General features: G+C 40.1%; 1 protein-coding gene across 3 annotated transcripts in view; it reads right to left on the bottom strand.

Moving 5' to 3' along the window:
- patj (PATJ crumbs cell polarity complex component) overlaps nucleotides 1-18167 on the bottom strand; it is a 210094-nt gene that overhangs the window by 126380 nt on the left and 65547 nt on the right. For all 3 annotated transcript variants that reach the window (XM_022669623.2, XM_049465996.1, XM_049465995.1), the window contains exons 22-29: nucleotides 15334-15654; nucleotides 15161-15248; nucleotides 13308-13407; nucleotides 8776-8856; nucleotides 8575-8646; nucleotides 8269-8446; nucleotides 7054-7164; nucleotides 4816-4875 (exon numbers count right to left, since the gene is read on the bottom strand). In XM_022669623.2, coding sequence (XP_022525344.2) covers nucleotides 4816-4875; nucleotides 7054-7164; nucleotides 8269-8446; nucleotides 8575-8646; nucleotides 8776-8856; nucleotides 13308-13407; nucleotides 15161-15248; nucleotides 15334-15654 — 1011 coding nt within the window. The remainder of the gene's footprint in view (nucleotides 1-4815; nucleotides 4876-7053; nucleotides 7165-8268; nucleotides 8447-8574; nucleotides 8647-8775; nucleotides 8857-13307; nucleotides 13408-15160; nucleotides 15249-15333; nucleotides 15655-18167) is intronic.

Here is an 18167-nt window from a genome sequence, read left to right as displayed (position 1 = left end):
TCAGAAAACTGAGTCAATCAGGAAAAGCACTGTGTCTACGTTTCTTTGTGAATTAGTATTCATGTCCTCGCCCACCTTGGCTTGGGACCGCCCACAGGGAGGGCTGTCAGACATGAGCTAACAGTGCTAGGAACAACATGGCAGTTTGTTCCTGTGTTATTTGCGCAAATAACTCATCAGTGTTATATGCTTTGCCCAGTCTATGGCACACCACCAGTGAGGTACAATTGAGATAGGAAGGTGTATGGTCAGAACAGTTCTGTTTACACTAGTTAAAAGTAAAAAGTAAAAAAAAATAAAATACTTTCTGGACATGGACTACCCACCTCTGTGTGTAACTATAGGTTTACATAGGCTCTCCAGTGGATTTCACGTTTTACAAAAACTCTAAGACGAGGTCAGTGGCTGAACTGCACTTGGCAATACACATGTTGTAAAGTAACATATGAAGTTGCAAAGGCTGTTACTAGTGTAAAAATGTCTTTATTTAAAAATGTTTCTAACTGTTGTTTGTCTCGCTGCGTCATAGTGCTGTTAGCCAATCAGAGGCGATATGTTTGCATGTATGAATATTCATGAGCCAGACTCCGAAATCCTATCGTTTCTCCCCCCGGCTCCTCCACTGGACTAAAGCACCAATATAACGGATCACCGGTGCACATTTTTTTCACAAAATAGAGCTCACATTGCATTCATTCATACTAGAGACCACAACTAGACATTTAAAAAAATATATTTAAAAAAAACTGATTGAGATGTTTAAAAAAAGACTTTGTAACCTTTCCAAGACTGATAAATGTCAATAAGTTTGTTTTCATTTGTTTTTGAATATCTTTGGATTGGAGCACAATGTGTTGCTTTTTGAGATATTTTATCTTGCATCATGTTGTCAATGCTAATTAATATGAACTGACTGCAACAAGCCACAACTCACCCCAAAAAGTACTGCATGGAGCACCATCATTATTTGAAAAAAAAAAACACAGTTACACTGCTTTACAACTGAATCCTTTCTTCTTCTTCTTCTTACTAACATGGTACAATTAGATTTATATTATATTTATCTGCTCCCAACAGTCAAAGTAGCTGAATGCTAGAGAATAGATGTCCACCAACACTGCCACCCACAAGCTACACTACTAAACGTTTCCCATCCATCCCTGTCCTTCACTAGAGCATCTTCATATCACCCACAGGCTACTTGCTCACACTTGTCACGTTAACACACACTCACACACACACACACACACAAACACAGTGTTTTCAGTGTTTTGAAGGCCCAGATGTCACCGCTGTCATCTCAACAAAAACAGATCATTAGCTGAGTAATTATCAGACGACGGCAACGTTTAATCAGGACTAATTGCTCAAGCATAGAGCTGCAACTTCAGAAGATAGCAGCATCAGACGGCTCTGACAGACCCGTTAGCGCTAATCCGCTATTAGCACTGCTCGCTAATGGTCTTCAGTAGATGTTTCAGAGAAGAAAACGAAGCTCCATCAAGAGTGAGATGAGGACCTGTTCAAATAATCCGAGCCCACTAATGCCTGACTGATAGTTGAATAATGAATAATGCATCAGTGCATCAGTCAGTCTGATCATCTGAACCCAGAAGAACCTGGGAAACTGCAATGCTGATCGAATGGGAGATAAAGATTATCAGTCTGGCACAACACCATTAAAGTCTTTGTCAACACTGAGGCTGGGTATAGAAATTCAATACCAAAAAGGCACTGACCGAAATGTCTCGGTAGTACAGATAAACACGCCAAACAAGAAGAGCAAGTGAAGAGCGTGTGCAGATACGCAGTGAGCATGTTCACACTGATCATTCAAATTGTCGACACACTGCTGATTTGCTAAAATCTCAGCCCCTCGCTCACTCGCTCTCTCTTGCTAATTCATGCTGCCTCTCACTCTCTTGTACTAACTCTCTCTCTTTTACTTGCTCTGACTCTTGCTTACTCGCTTTGTCTCTCCCTCACTCTCATTCGCTCGGTCTCTCCTGATAACTTGTGCTGTCTCTTTCTAACTCGCTCTGTCTCTCACAAACTTACGCTGCGTTTCTCTCCCTCGCTCTGTCTCTCACTAACTCACGCTGTCTCTCAATACTGATCTCTCGTTAACTAACTTGGTCTCTCGTTATCATGCGCTGTCTCTTGCTAACTTACTCTGTCTCTCGATAACTCGCCCTGTCACTTTCTCTCTTTTAATCGCTCTCTCTTACTAACTCGCTCTGTCTTTCTCTCGCTCACTCTGTCTGTCCTTCTCTCTCACTCACTTGCTTTCCCTCTCCCTCGCTCTGCCTCTTGCTGTCTCTCCCTCATTCTCACTCGCTCTGTCTCTCCCCCTCTCTCAATCACGCGTTCTCCCTTTCTCTTACTCGCTCTGTCTCTTGCTGTCTCTCCTTCTTACTTACTCACACTGTCTCTCCCTCTCTCTCACTCGCTCTGTCTATCGCTAACTCGCACTCTCTCACCAACTCGAGCCATCGTTGTGCAGCCGTCTGCCAATAGTACCGGCACGAATAGAATATCTCAGAGGACATCACTGCTCACCGAATGTCTGCAATCGTGGCAATCTTAGGATGGACAACCTGTTGGTTTTCCCTCTCCATGGTTCATGTAGGTCTCCTAGAGACTATGTTGATGGTGTATTTCACATGCTGCTTCCAACAGCTTAAGTATGATGTGACTCTTCAACTCCCCATCTACCCAAACTGCTGTCTGCAGTTTCTGGAATTGTCGTTCTGGAGTGCAACGACTCAGTTACTTACTATTAAATTGGACTTTGTCCCTTTCGAACCATTCATAGAAACTGAAGCCATACATCTGGCCTTGCTGCGAAAGACACCGAGATGGTCTACGGGAGAGTGATGAAATGTTAATTAAATTTACAGTGACTAATGAGGAGTCCGGCTCTGATTGCGCTGAATAATCTCATATCCTCAGGAGCCGAGCGTGGTACTAATGGCTGGAGGAGCAATTAGGAAATTATTGCTATTTCAAATTAATTGCAAGATAAAGCAGCTTTAATCAAAAAATTGGCCACTCCGGAGGACTGTCAGAGACATGATCCCCGGGGATACGGCACGGTTTCTCAGGATTTTTCAGGATTTCTCAGGATGTGCGCTCGTTTTTCACTCTTTCACTGCACGTCATTCTGCTGAGCTGTATTGATTTCCAGGCTTTTCTATCTAGCAGAGCATCAAAATGCACTGAAGATTTAGAAGCACAGGAGATTTTGAGGAAGCAGGACGTGTTTCAAAACCAGGAACTTTCACAATTGGGACATAATGAGTCATAATCTACAGTCTTCTTCAGCGGAACTGTTGATAGACAGACCCGTACTCGATACAACATTGATCCCTGAGGAGGAATTTGGGGGGAAAACAGCAAGAGGTGTCTCTTCAGCTCCATCTGCAACCGCTTTACTTCTTTCTTATTGTTGTTTCTACACAGGAGATCTTACAGGCCCTAAACTGCAGGGGAAATCAGGACACTCATTTCACACACTGAATTACCCACACAAAAGCTGACATGCTCTGAAGTCCAGCAAAAACAAGCACAGCAATTTAAACTGCTGACAGTTCAGTCAACAATCCAGACGTTTAAAACAAAAACACAAAAAACAGGGTTGGATCTCATTCCTAATAACAAGCCGCATTAAACACAGCTCAGTGTTAATTAGAACTTAATTATTAAATTAATAATATTAATAAACTAGGGTTGAAAGTGTGTGAACAAACTTTAAAAGTTTGTTTGGAAAATTGCACTAATAACGTTGAATAAAGTTTGCTGCCTCTTCCCCTGTCAGCTGCTTCTTCTCCCCTCTGTCTGCTCTGTCTCTACCCCTCGGTCTGCTCTGTCTCTTCCCCTTTGTCTGTTGCCTCTCTTTTTCTGTCTGCTCTTGTATCTTCCCCATCTGTCTGCTCTGTCTCTACCCATGTGTCTGCTCTGTCTCTTCCTCTCTATCTGCTGGCTCTCCCCCCTCTATCTGCTGCCTCTCTTTTTCTGTCTGCTCTTGTCTCTTCTCCTCTGTCTGTTCAGTCTCTTCTCCTCTTTCTGCTCTGTCAGCTCTGTCTCTTCCCCTCTGTCTGCTCTGTCTTTACCCCTCTGTTTGCTCTGTCTCTACCTCTCTGTTTGCTCTGTCTCTACCCCTCTGTCTGCTCTGTCTCTTCCCCTCTGTCTGCTCTGTCTCTTCCCCTCTGTCTGCTCCGTCTCTTCCCCCTCTGTCTGCTCCGTCACTTCCCCCTCTGTCTGCTCCGTCTCTTCCCCCTCTGTCTGCTCCGTCTCTTCCCCCTCTGTCTGCTTTGTCTCTTCCCCTCTGTCTGCTCTGTCTCTTCTCCCTCTGTCTGCTCTGTCTCTTGCCCTCTGTCTGCTGCCTCTCCCACTCTATCTGCTCTTGTACACAATAATATAATTTTATTGTCAGTAACTTTTGTTGCAGTAGTGTATTTTTTTATTCTTTTTTTTTTAACTCACTGTTTTGTCATATCGCCAAGAGTATCGTTATCACAAAAAATCCCATAAAATATCTTGATATCATTTTAGGGATAAACATCGCCCACCCCTAATGAGCGATAAACATTCTGCTACCCCAAGACTTTTGTTGGTAGTTGCATAAAAATCCACTATTGCTCCACTATTTTAAAGGTGGAAGAGGGATTGCAAGAGAGAGCCATTTAAAGTGAGGAGGAGTGAGAGAAACAGAAACGAGAGAGAGAGAGAGAGAGAGAGAGAGGAAACAGATAACAAGGGAGTGAGACAGACATTCTGAGAGAGAGACAGATATAAGAGAGAAATGCTGCTTACCTGCTTGCCTTTCATCTTGGCCTTGTGCTGTCGTATACTGGAGGCTGTGACTGAAACAGGCTGCAGAAGACACACACACACACACACACACAGGGTTTGTCTCCATTCATCCTTATAGATAACAAAGCAGCACAAATCAGAGCAGCAGATCAGCTCTTCTGCTGAGCAAGGTGACCATAACCAATTATCTCTCACACAGAAGGACATCAATCAAACACTGCGCTAGAGAGCACAACTGACACTGTGGTCACCAGAGCACTGCCCGGGGAACTGGAGAACAAGGCCATAGACATATAGAAAAAATGACCATGATGCACTGCGTCATACCGGAGAATAGAGAGAGAGAGAGATGCCAAAGAAGCCCAAAGGTATGGGATAGAGAATCATAACAGAGAGAACACAGATAAACAGACCCACAGCTCAATGACGGGGAGCTTTATACCCCTTTGGACCATGCCTGACATCCGGAGTGTGCCATATCATATCGTACACAATAATACTGCAAAAACATTTAAACTGTTATCCCAGAAATACCCTGCATTATTGTAATATTATTTCAGAGCCATATTGCTCACCTCTACTTGGAATTAATATCATCATTATTATTATTACCATGTTGCCCTTAGTATTATGTTTAAGCAATAAAACACTCAAGGTCAGCAGTGCGAATATTACACGTTATAGCACAAATCTTGATTGTATTACTGCGATTATACCACAGTTCCATTATCGTTGTTTATTGAAAGATTTTGAGTTAAACAGGATGAGAAAATACAATCTGTTTGGTTATATAAAATAGTTCCATTGTAAAATAGTTGTAGTCATGCTGTTTGGCTTGTAAGCGCTGCATTGTTGCTAGTTTACCTGTATGTGGCGGAGTAATACATGGAGAGCTTCAGTTACAGTGCATTACCGGCTGATAATGGCACTAATAGAACGTCTCTCAGCCAATCACATTGCGACATTGAGACTAGGAATATGCCATATCGTGTCGTACGCAATAATATCGCCAACGTTTTTGAATATTGTGAACGATATTATACCCTGAAATAAGGTGTCATATTACTCATACCTAATTATCACATTGCTGTTTTTCACACTGTTCTCATGTCCTATTTTATATCTACTAGAGACAGATTGTCTCTCCAGTATCAATCATTTTATTTTAATCCCTGGATATATGGAGATATTTGGAGTGCATTATTCGTATCATGACATTCTGGATTCTGTTACAAATCAGATAAAATGTTTTTTTTTTTAATATATCTCAGTTAATGGTGTGCCACATCATATCATATGGAGTAACGAAATAACATATATTTTTCTGCAGTAGTGTATTCTTGAAATTATTATTATTTTTTAATCAGTTTTTGTCATATTGCCAAGAGTATCGTTATCGTGAAAATACCTTGAAATATTGTGATATTATTTTAGGACCATATCACCCACCCCTAACTGACACCCCCTAAATCAAACTGCAAGGTTGATGGCTCGTCTATTAATTGCAAAAATATGACCTATAGTGGATAGTCCACAGACAATCTTTATAATTTCGCCTTATTAAACTTTGTGCAACTTAAAATATCTGAATGTTATCATTACAACAGGTTCCAAACATATTTGAACATGTTGCATACAGTCCTTCATGTCACTGAAATGTTCTGCAGCACTGGCTTTGTCTATATCTTTCTTCCTTGTACACACAAGAAAACTGTTCAGGAACAGTTTGAGGAACATGATGAAGAGCTCTAAGTGCTAGCTGGCTCTTTAAATCTGCAGGTGTTTAAACAGGTGCAATCCATAGGGGCCCCACCTCTCAATCCATCAGAAATCGCTGCAGGATCTTATTCTACCATTAGTCTTAATGCCAGATTCCACAGGGCACCTTCAGAGATCTTATACAGTCTATGACTTTGTTGGTTTAAACAGCACACAGTTTTAGTAGCACACCAAAGGCCAAAGGTCACAATGTTTCGACTCTTTAGTGCACACTATACATCTCATCATAAGGACACTTTAGTTTAAAATGAACTACTGTCTCAAGAACACGGTTTTCAGGTTCAGGTTCAGGTGAATTCAGTTCACACAGCGAGGCTCTTTCAGGAAATAGTGAGGGCACTGTTTCACTCGCATCATCATAAACGAGGGCAGTGATCTGAGACTCGGACCTGGCAGTGACAGAAAGATGAGAGAGAGGGCTAAGTGGGTAATTTATGGAAGCACTCTGGTGATCCGTACCCGAGGAGTGGAGGAAAGGCTCTGCACGGTGAACACCACCGGGCTGGTAGCTGTTTTAATGGCCTGCACTGCCTCCTCATGGTTGGCGTTCTGCAGGTCCACTCCTGACACCTGGAGAGAGGAAGAAAAATCACATCATTCACAGCATTTTTATATTGGGTGTTTACATGTTTATTGATTTTGATCATTAGCAAAACAAAATATATAATATGAACCCAAGATATTTTATGGTTTGTCTGATTAACTTCAAATCATTTCATTTGTTAATATTCCGTTCTGTTAAAATCCATTCCTGCACTTCAGGGCTGCAACACATTCCAAAAAGAGTTGGAACTGAGCAGTTTAGGGCTAGAAATTAGATTTAAAAAATGAGTACCGTATTTTCTCACTATAAGGTGCACGTACATCCTTTAATTGTCCCAAAAATAATCAAAAATGAGATAAAAAATTAGTACTGTATTTTCTCACTATAAGGTGCATTAAATCCTTTAATTTTCCCAAAAATCATCAGAAATGAGAAAGAAAATGAGTACAGTATTTTTCTCATTATAAGGTGCAATTAAATCCTTTAATTTTCCCAAAAATCATCAGAAATTAGATTAAAAAATCTGTATTTTATTAATGTTATATTTAATATGAGTACAGTATTTCTATAAGGTGCACTTAAAACTCTTTCAATTTAATTTTTCAAAAAAAAAAATCGTCATTGCACCTTATAATCCGGTGCTCCTTATGCATGAATTTTATCAGTCAGTAAGTAAGAAGCAGTAAAGTCACTCAGCTAAAGTGCAGAGTTATACAGGAGTTTCAGTTTAGTTCTCCAGCAGTTTTAGCATTACCCGCTAACCGCAGCGCTAGCTCTTTTACTGTTCAGAGGCCAGTATATCAGACGTATCAAATGAAGCTGACCAGACAAAAACTATACCTTTCTTGGGTTCATACTGTCTGCAATTAAATAAAGGTAAAAATAAATGCAAGAAACATGGCTTTTTGTAAATTTTTCTATTGGCCTATTCTTTATAAAGTGGTCAAAAAAAGCAAAGAACACAAGTTTTAGCTAACATTCATTATTTCTGCAAAAAAAACATCTAGACACCCTTTGAGCAAAAAACAGACTCTAGACAAACCAGACCAGACTAGACTAAAGCTCTTTAGACCAGTATACAGCACAGCAGATGGGTAGGGTGTGTGTGTGTGTATTGATGTCTTCCCCACCTGTAGGATCTTGTCTCCAGTCTTCAGAGCACGTGTGCGTCCTGCAGGGCTGTCTGGCAGCACCTGTTTGATGAAGATGCCCTTCAACTCCTCTCCGTTCTTCAGGCGCTTTATAACTGTCCGCCCCCCGACAATACTGATCCCCAGAGACTCCCCAGGGTCCAGCCACACCTCCACTCTACAGACCGCACACACACATTTCTTTTTCAATTACATAAAATAACTTCTACTTGTTTTATAACAGTGAGGGATATCCTCACTGAGTTTAAATAAATAAACTGATTGAGTAAATTAGAGGACACATGCCTGCGTGGGGGTCCCCAGTGACTGAAGATAGGGGTTTCCTCTCCTTCTCCATCCTCTCTCTCAGGCAGATCACTGAACAGAATGAACGGACAGAGACAACATACAGAACATGAGCAGTGAAACTAAATTCACCCAGAAAAGTCCAGATTTGTTCTGCTTATCTTCTACTGAATGGGACCCAAAACCCCATTTTGCTCCTACCTTTGTCCATCTCTCAGTGGATTCATGGAGGCACCCTGACTCCTCCTCTTCCTCCGCCCTGAAGACGAACGCAGTGCAGACCTGTGGAGCAAAAAGATGAAGAAAACAACATCAGATCTAAGTGACTGCCATCCTACTATCAGACAGCTAGAAGAAGAAGAAGAAGAAGAAGAAGAAGAAGAAGGGTGATAAAGTGGAGTAAAAAAAGAAGAATGACAAGGAGAAACAGGAAAAAGGGAGGAATATAATAAAGTGAAAAAGAAGAAGAAGGAGAAGGGGAAGGAGGAAAGAAGGAGGAGGGAGATAAAGAGGAGAAAAAGAAGGAGAATAATGACAAGAAACAGGAACAAAAGAAGAAGAAGAGGAAGAAGAGGGAGAAGAAGAGGGAGATAAGAAAGTGGAGGAAAAGGAGGAGAAGAATGACAAGGAAAAAGGAAGAAGAAGAAGAAGAAGAAAAAGAAGAACAGAAAAGAGGGAGATAAGAAAGTGGAGGAAAAGAAGGAGAAGAACGACAAGGAAAAAGGAAGAAGAAGAAGAAGAAGAAGAGGAACAGAAAAAAGGAAGACAAGAAAGTGGAGGAAAAGAAGGAGAAGAATGACAAGGAAAAAGGAAGAAGAAGAAGAAGAAGAAGAAGAAGAAGAAGAAGAAGAAGAAGAAAGGAGGAACAGAAAAGAGGGAGATAAGAAAGTGGGCAGATGAGGAGAAATAGGAGAAGGAAAAGGAGGAACAGGAATAAAGAAAAACAAAAAAAAAGAGGAGAAAAAAGGAAGAGAAGTGAGAGGAGAAGAATAAGAAAGAGCAAGAAAGAAGAATGAGGAAAAGAAAAAGGTGGAGGGAAAGGTGAAGAAGGAAAATAAGCAGAAGGAGAAGACGGAGGAGCAGAAGAAGCTGAATTAAAAAAAAGAAGGAGGCAAAGAATGAAGAGAAGGAAAAGAGGCAGAATGAGGAGAGGAAGAAAGAAAAGAACAATATGGTGAAGAAGCAGGAGACGAAGGATGAAGCTGATAATAAGAAATGTGATGAGGAATAGAATAAATATAAGAAAAAGAAGATTATGTGTGTAATATTTATTATTTTATTTCCAGTCATCTGAAAGCACAGTGATGCAGTTTCAGATGCCCTCTGCCAATCTGAGACTCTAAATGAGTGTAATGGAAATGAATAAATCAGTCTGAACACAATATAAAGCAATCAATTCCATCTGGAGATGAAAACAGTGTAATTTATTAATTAGCCCTGACGAGGACGAGAACCACTGAATTACTCCTTCCTCTCAATCCAGCTTCTTAAACAGCTGTGGATGCAGAAGAAACCCAACCCTGCTGTACACACACACACACACACACACACATCACCTCTTAATTCACAATCATACATACTAGTACAGAAGCAGCTGGCAGGGCCTCAACTGCCTCCCACTTCAGTTCCAATCCTTTTAGTGTGCAGCCCACTCCAACAATGACCTTTATCCCCCTGTACTGTCTCTGAAATTTGATGTGATGCTGGTGACGCATAATAGCAGTAGACACTCTGATCAGGCTTCATTTTCCTGCATTATTAGATCCTACTGCATACGAATGCCCTATATATATATTATATATATATATATATATATATATATATATATATATATATATATATATATATATATATATATATATATTTGACCTCTTGGATGAGTTGCCCATGCCCTTTTGGAATAATTTAGGTTCTTTTGGCTTTCTCTGTGGTCCGATGGAGTCCCAAAGCTTTAGAAATGACTTTGTAACCTTTTCTGGACTGAAAGATGACTGTCAATGATTTTGTTTACTTATCAGATTTGGATTTCTTCTAATTGGGGCATAATGTGCTGCTTTTTGAGATCTTGAAGCCGCTTCATGTTGTTCATGTCATTTATTGGGGGCAGATTGGTTTGAATTGTTTTTCCTTAATAATTATAATTATTATATAAAAAGTGATTTTTATGCTTACTCATGTTCTTTGACATTCAAGTTTGTTTAATAATCTGAAAAAATTAGGTATGACCAAACTTATATTATATTAAATGATATCAAACATATTTCCCACCTACAAAGAATGGAGAGGTCTTTTATTTTTACTTTTATTTATTTTTGTAGGTACACTTCAATTGTGAGACAAAATCTAAAAAATTAATTATTTTATTTCAGATTTTATTGCAGGAAATACGTATTTTATCATTTATCAACCAGCAAGAAATCTGTCTTTCACACTCTGTTAGTTCGTCTTCTATTCTGCACTTATTACTTGTATTAATTTGACCTGTTTTAACTCGTTACCTGTATAAAAGACACCTGTATGCACACTCAAACCATCACACTCCAACTCCACCATTACCAAGACCAAAGAGCTGTCTAAGAACACCAGGGACAAAACTGTAGACCTGCACAAGGTTGGGATGGGCTACAGTTAAGAATATCCATGTGATATATTCATAAAACACACCATTAATTTGTAAGGAGAACAAAAAGGTAGAAAAAAAGCTAAAAAAAAAAAAAACAGATTTACTGAAAGCTATAAATGCATGCTGATTATCTACTGTAGGGATAAAAACATTGTGTATTACCTACATCCTGCATCCTCAATTCAGACACATCTATAAAAAAAAAACAGTTCTATCTAAACTGCTTCAGATTACTAATGAATCTATGCTGGAGTTAAGCTGTAATACTGCCTTTACTCCAGCAGGTGGAGCTATGATACCACCAAAAGTATCAGTACACTAAAAGATCAAGAACATTTTTTTTTTCTTTTCGGGAAAACAGTAAAAGCATGCACATATCTGTACACACAAACACACACACACACACACACACACACACACACACACATCTGCTCATACACACACACAAACAGAAACACCCTAAAGGCCTAATTACACTGATCAGGGATTTTGGTGGTAAAGGGAGGGTTTGGTACGTGCAGTTTGCTAAACATGACACTATAATTACTGTCTGTGTACGCAGTGTCTGATTTACCCCCTGCTATCTGCACTGGTAGTAATCAGCGGAGAGGAAAAAAGACTGTAAATGAGAATATTTGCTCAAGTTTAGGATGAAAAAAGTTCAGAAAGTAAAGGAGCTGATAATAAAGGAGTGGTGTGCGCAGGTGTGTATCACTCACTCTGTCTGTGTCAACAATGTACCACATTATAAGGCAAATAAGGCACCGGATTATAAGGCAAATTATGCGCCACTAGTAAGGAACAGGAGTGTCTCCAAGTTTTCATTCTTGTAATTCTTAAAAAAAAAAAAAAAACATTTAAAGTTAAATGAGCACTAAATGTTAATCTACAGATTTATCTCCTGAAAACGGTTTATTTGGGTGAGTAAAGCGCTTCCTTTTATTTACAGTAAGCTTATTAACAGTAATCCAGGGTCATATATTACCTAGCAGTTCGTCCCATGTAGCTTGTTTTAACCAGAGGTGGAAAAAGTACTGAAAAAATGTAATTAAGTAAAAGTACCTTTTCTTTTGCTAAAATTCTACAAAATTAAAAGTAAAAGTACCCATCTAAAAATCTACTCGAGTAAAAGTAAAAAAGTAATCAGTTTAAAATGTATTTTGAGTAAAAGTTACATAGTTACTTTTATTTATTTGATGTAAAAAAAAAAGAAAGAAATCATAGATTAAATCGTTTTAAATTAATTATTAATCCACATAATAATTTGGGGGGGATGGTTCTGTAGGTGTTTGCTGCAGCAGCAGAGAGGAGAGGAGCAGAGGGAGGAGAGGTTTAGTGTGGATGTGAGCGTCAGACATGTGAAATAGACATTTATGAAAATACGGAACAAATCGCGTCCCGTTTTGGTTCAATTGTTTTTCCCAGCATTTTATTTTTTACTCAGTAACGGGGAGTTTTCCAATGAAGCGAAGCAAATTACTTACTTTACAAATTACTCATAAAATCTACTTAATTACAGTAATGTGAGTATAATGTAATTCATTACTTTCCACCTCTGTTTTTAACACAGTAAACACGCAAACTATAGGCCGATAATACTCTTTCCCCTTTCCCTGTCGAATGAGCTAGCGCTTAGTATGGCTAAGGCTAATGCTGCTCCAGCAGTGCTAGCCAAGTTTAGCAGCAGGTCAATAATACTTACCTTTGAACGGCGAGAGAGCTAGTGCTTAGCACAGCTAGCATCTAATGCTAACGCTAATTCTAGTGAAACTCTTGTATAACGCTGTACTCTAGCAGAGTGGCACACTGAGGATTGTTGGGAAAATGAAAGGATTTTAAGGATTTTGCACCGTATAGTGCGAAAAAGACTTAATTAAAAAAAAAAAAAAAAAAAAGAGTTTGTCTTGCTGTTGTTGGAGTAATTGTTGTGAGGATCTGATTGCATTTAGCACTAAAAACTTTAGAGAGGTAATCACCACTGATGATCACCACTGCTCCACTGCTCCATAGCTCAATACTCCTGTAGAATGTGTCTGTAGTACAAAACTGTAAATGAGAATATTTACTCAAGTTTAGGATAAAAAAGGAAAGGCGTGTGTGTATCACTCACTCTGTGTCTGTGTAGGTCAGAGTGAGCTCTGAGATTTCGTTCTCGTTGTCCGGGTCTGCCTCGTTCTCTGCCGCCTCCACCCACGACCTCAACGGTTCACCTATAAAAAATAAAAAATAAAAAAAAAACACACACACACACACACACACACACACACACACACACACACACACACTGTTTTTAATACTTCTTTCAGGACTTGAAGCCAAACAAAATATGAGCAAAAAACCTGGGACACCTATTCAGTTGTTGTTTCTTTTAGGGCTGTGAATCTTTGGGAATCCCACAATTCGATTCAGAATCGATTCTTGGGTTCACGATTCTATTTTTTTCCGATTCTATCTAATTGGTTGGATTTCTTTTTCTTTATCTTCCATACTTTAGAAGTGCAACAACAAACACCGTAACATGACACTACACGCCCCTATGTAGCCTAACAGGGAGAGGCAGTAAGAGCAAAAACTTTCCCTGTCCTGTTGCTGCTGTTTCGCAACACTCACCTACTGTCACGAGACACTCACCTACTGTCCTGTGGAGCTCACCTACTGTCGCGTGGAGCTTTTTAACTGTCTCACGGAGTTCATCTACTGTCCTGCGGAGCTCTTTAACAGCAGGGCAGTAGGTGAGCTCCGCGTGACAGTAGGTGAGCTCCGCGAGACTGTATGAGCTCCGCTGCACAGTAACTGAGCTCTGCGGTACAGTTAAAAAGCTCCACGCGACAGTAACTGAGCTTCGCTGTACAGTTCGAGTTCGAGTCAAATCGTTTTTTTCCTGCACCCCTAGTTTCTTCTGAAATCAAGGGTATTTTTTTAAAGAACCAAACACCGTCAAGACCTGCAGAATTAGAAGGATCCCCTATTATCAGTTTTATCATACATTAATTATTATTTGACTCTTTGGAGCAGATCAGAACAATCCTTTGGTTGGAATCATAAAATGTATCACATTGTGGGGATGAATACAACACTTGTTGCTGAAGTCAACTCGTTCCGTAGTTTAGTTACAGTCAATATGAACTATATAAAAAAAAATATTAATACTGTACTGTATAAGCTGTAAGAAAATCATCTCTAATATGTATTTTCTGAATTTCTTCGATATAACAGCTCAATTTTAATTCTTCGTGTTAAAGGTGCTTTCTCCTTTAAACAGCTATAACATGTATTTGTATCAGACTAATAGCAAAAATAGTATTCATGAGAGAGTTTCAAGGCAAAAACCCACTGCTGACCAAAGCAGTAAGGTGTGTGTGTGTGTCCCGTTACATCTGGCATAAAACTAACATATCATTTCAGAAAAAGAGAACCACACTGAAAGTTAAACATGGTGGTGGTAGTGTAGTGTGATGGTCTGGGGCTGCTTTGTTGCCCCAGCCAATTTAAAGCAGATGCCACTGGTCACAAGCATTACCACCTACTGTGCTGTCCACCGTGGGTGGTAATGGCTTCTGTGATTTAGTCCTACAAACAGATACACACGGGACACTGTGGATTGAGAGATGTTAAATGCTTGTACAACTTTATAGATGGAATTTCCTTCTCCATCTGGAACCAACAATCAGGTCTCACTCCAACTTTCAATCAGTTCACATTGCATTGCCATGAACACGTTGGCCAGTGTTCACGTGTACTCAAGATAACAAGATAGATAACACCTAGCAACTCATACAGGTGTGGACGTTCCTGAGCTTTTCCCTGAGGAAACACCTCGTTATCAATTTACTTACTGCTGTTCAAGTACTTCAAATAGCAAATCTGGCTAGAATGGTCAATGCGAACAGACAAGTAACTCTGTCAGATCTTCACACAGTCCCCTATCTGTGTTTTTCTAATGAAACAGATAGGAATACTCACTGTTTAAATGCTGTGAGATCCTTGTGCTTGACTCCAGTTCTGGTCTAAAGTTCTCTTCTTCCTGGACAGGAGTCTCATCATCCTCATTCTACACAATCCATAAAAAACAAGACATTTAAACATTACAGTTCAACACTTCTTAAGCTGTAAAGCTAAAGCAGTTATTGACTCACCTCCTGAGTAAAGATACTGTAGGGATTTGACACAGGTGACTCTTCCATGGACAGAGACTCAAACCTTGTGTATGGCAAAGACCTCCCCCTCTCACTTTCTAAGCTGTGGAGCTTCCTCTCGTCCTCCTCCTCCTCCTCCTCTTTCTCAACCTCCTCCTCATCCTCCTGCTGTTCCAGGTCATCGTCCACAGCCATCTCTCTCTCCTCGCCTGGCAGGAGATCTGTGGTGATTAGAGGCGAGGCATAGCGCGGCATGTTGTCCAGAATCAGCTCAGGATACTCATCAAGGTCTTCTGGAAGGATTGAGCCATCCCCAAAGCCCTGTTGAGATGAATGATTCAGTGTTTCAGCTTCATTTTAGATGGAAGTTTTCAAAAAATGTTTGTGGACACTAATTATTCTAATTATTTTAATGGATTCTGCTACTTTAAGCTGCACCTATTGCACCCACTGACGCAGATGTGCAAATGCACACAGACAGCTTGTCCAATCCCAGGAGAAAAGAAGTACTGCTTATGGAATTTGACTCTTTGAAGCAGATAAGCACGATTTTTTGTTTGGAACCATATAATGAATCACATTGTAGGGATAAATACAATGCTCTTGTTGCTGAATACAAACAAATATTTAGAATAATGACACAAAATGTAGTAGAAAGTCTTCTCTGTGAGTAGCAAAATAACTAACTCAACTCGCTCCATAATTACAATCAATATAAACTATATGATAATTATCAACGCTGTACTGTAAAAGCTGTAGGAGAGGAAGAGGGAGAGGAAGAGAAACTATTGAGTAAGCAGCTTTATGTGAAATGAATAACCAAATGTTAAGCAGTAAAAAATACTTAAGGAAAGCAACTAAACGCACCTCATGTACTAAAAAAAGAAAAAGCTTCCTAAAATGTTACCCAATTATAGACTTGTACTCTTTCATTTATCTTGGCCTTGATCGAAAAGACTACACACAATACTTATTTTTGGATTCTTGGGATTTGATTGGCTGTAAGCCATAATCATCAACAGTAATAAAATATATAAACACTTAAAATAGATCACTCAGTGTGTAATACATCTATATATTTATGAGTTTCACATTTTGAACTGAATACCTGAAATAATGTAACTTTTCAATGATATTCTATTTTTTCTAAGATGCACCTGTAAGACAGAGAGAGAAAAAAGTCTGTAGGAGAGAGAAACATGTTTAGAAAGAGAGACAAAGGGGGCGCTAGTGAGCAGGATATAGAGCGAGACGCATGTTTTGGTGCTCCTGCAGAACTTCGAATTTTAATGGCTTTACCAACATTAAAACTGACCTAATATCCAGTTAAAACAACATTAAGGCGTCCAAGACTTGATTTAGGGTGAAAAATTCACATGAATGGCGGCAAAACTTCGGAAATACAGCTACACTCCGTCGAGGCCTACACCTCCTGCGACGCGCAGCACTCAAGGTAGTTCAAGCCCAGCCTCGGCCTCACAGACTGAAACTGAAGCCACAGGTATGATGGCCGAAGCGATCAAGTCTGATATCCTATCCTCTTTGAGAGAAGATATCTCTAAGATAATAAAAGAAGAACTAAAGCGAGCATTTGCTGAGGATTTTAACTCTCTGAAAAGTGAGCTACAAGCTGTGAGATTGGAAATCAGCAGTAGCGCGGCCGCAATCCGTTCTGAAGTGGATCGCATGAAGATGGACTTTACGGATATGGCGGGAGGGCTATCCACATGGTCGGACGAGGTAGCCTCGCTACAAACTGCGGTAACCTGCCTTCAGAGTCAAGTTGAAAAGCTCAAAGAAAAGAATGAAGATTTGGAGGGCAGGATGAGAAGGGGCAATATTCGGATAGTCGGCGTGGATGAACAACCGGAGTCAAGCTCTCCCGCGGCCGTCTCCAAACTTCTTAAAGAAGCGCTGCAGATAGACCGAGACGTAAAAGTGGACCGGTCACATCGCAGTTTAACCCAGTGGAAACCAGGGGGCCGACCGCGGGTTATCATCGCCAAACTACACTATGATGGAGACGCTGCAGAGATCCTGAGGAGAGCGAGGGACCAAGCCCCTCTCAGTTACAACGGGAAACATATAGCGATATACCCCGACTACACTGCCACCGTCGCCAAAGCCAGGGCTTCATTTACCAGCGTGAGGAAGATGCTGCGGGGAAAGCAGGGGATCCGCTACGGTCTCCTCTTTCCCGCCAGACTCCGCATTACATACAGAAATGAGGAAAAGGAATTCCTGGATGCTACAGAAGCCTTGGAATATGTGCAGAAGAACATCATCCCTGAGACGGAAAAGTAACATTTTACTATTTTTGCCGGTTTCGGTAGGAATAAACATATATGCACAGAAACCCTGACGTATAATTATTCCACCTGGAATGTATTGTTGTATTCCAGCTGTGGGCATGACTTTTAAATCTTGTGCACGTACGTTTATATTTATGGACGCTATTTTCAACTGTGGGTAAGCTTAATACTATGCGCCATCCTTTCATTTTATCGTACTTATATTATTTTCCTAACCTTGTAATTGGACGCATAAAGCCTTATACATTAACAACTGGATATATTTTCTGAGCAGTGTTTACTGCTATATGCCATTGGGTCTATTTGTTTAAAAATGCGAAGGTTCTGTGGAGACCTGAATAGTGCTGAATCTTTGTATCTTAGCACACACCAATACAGTCAAATAATATATAGACTGTATTCTTTGCCGCGTGTTACTTTTGCGGCCCGGGACTAGGTCCCAACCTCTTGTTCAGTGTGACCGTGAGGTCAGGCTTACACTGTTTTCTTGTTATAGTTTTGCTGATCCTAATGTTCCCCCAG

The sequence above is a fragment of the Astyanax mexicanus genome, chromosome 16, assembly GCF_023375975.1.
Source record: "Astyanax mexicanus isolate ESR-SI-001 chromosome 16, AstMex3_surface, whole genome shotgun sequence".
NCBI lineage: Eukaryota > Metazoa > Chordata > Actinopteri > Characiformes > Acestrorhamphidae > Astyanax > Astyanax mexicanus.
Note: the sequence above shows the minus strand (reverse complement) of the source record. Positions and strands in the feature narration are given on the sequence as shown.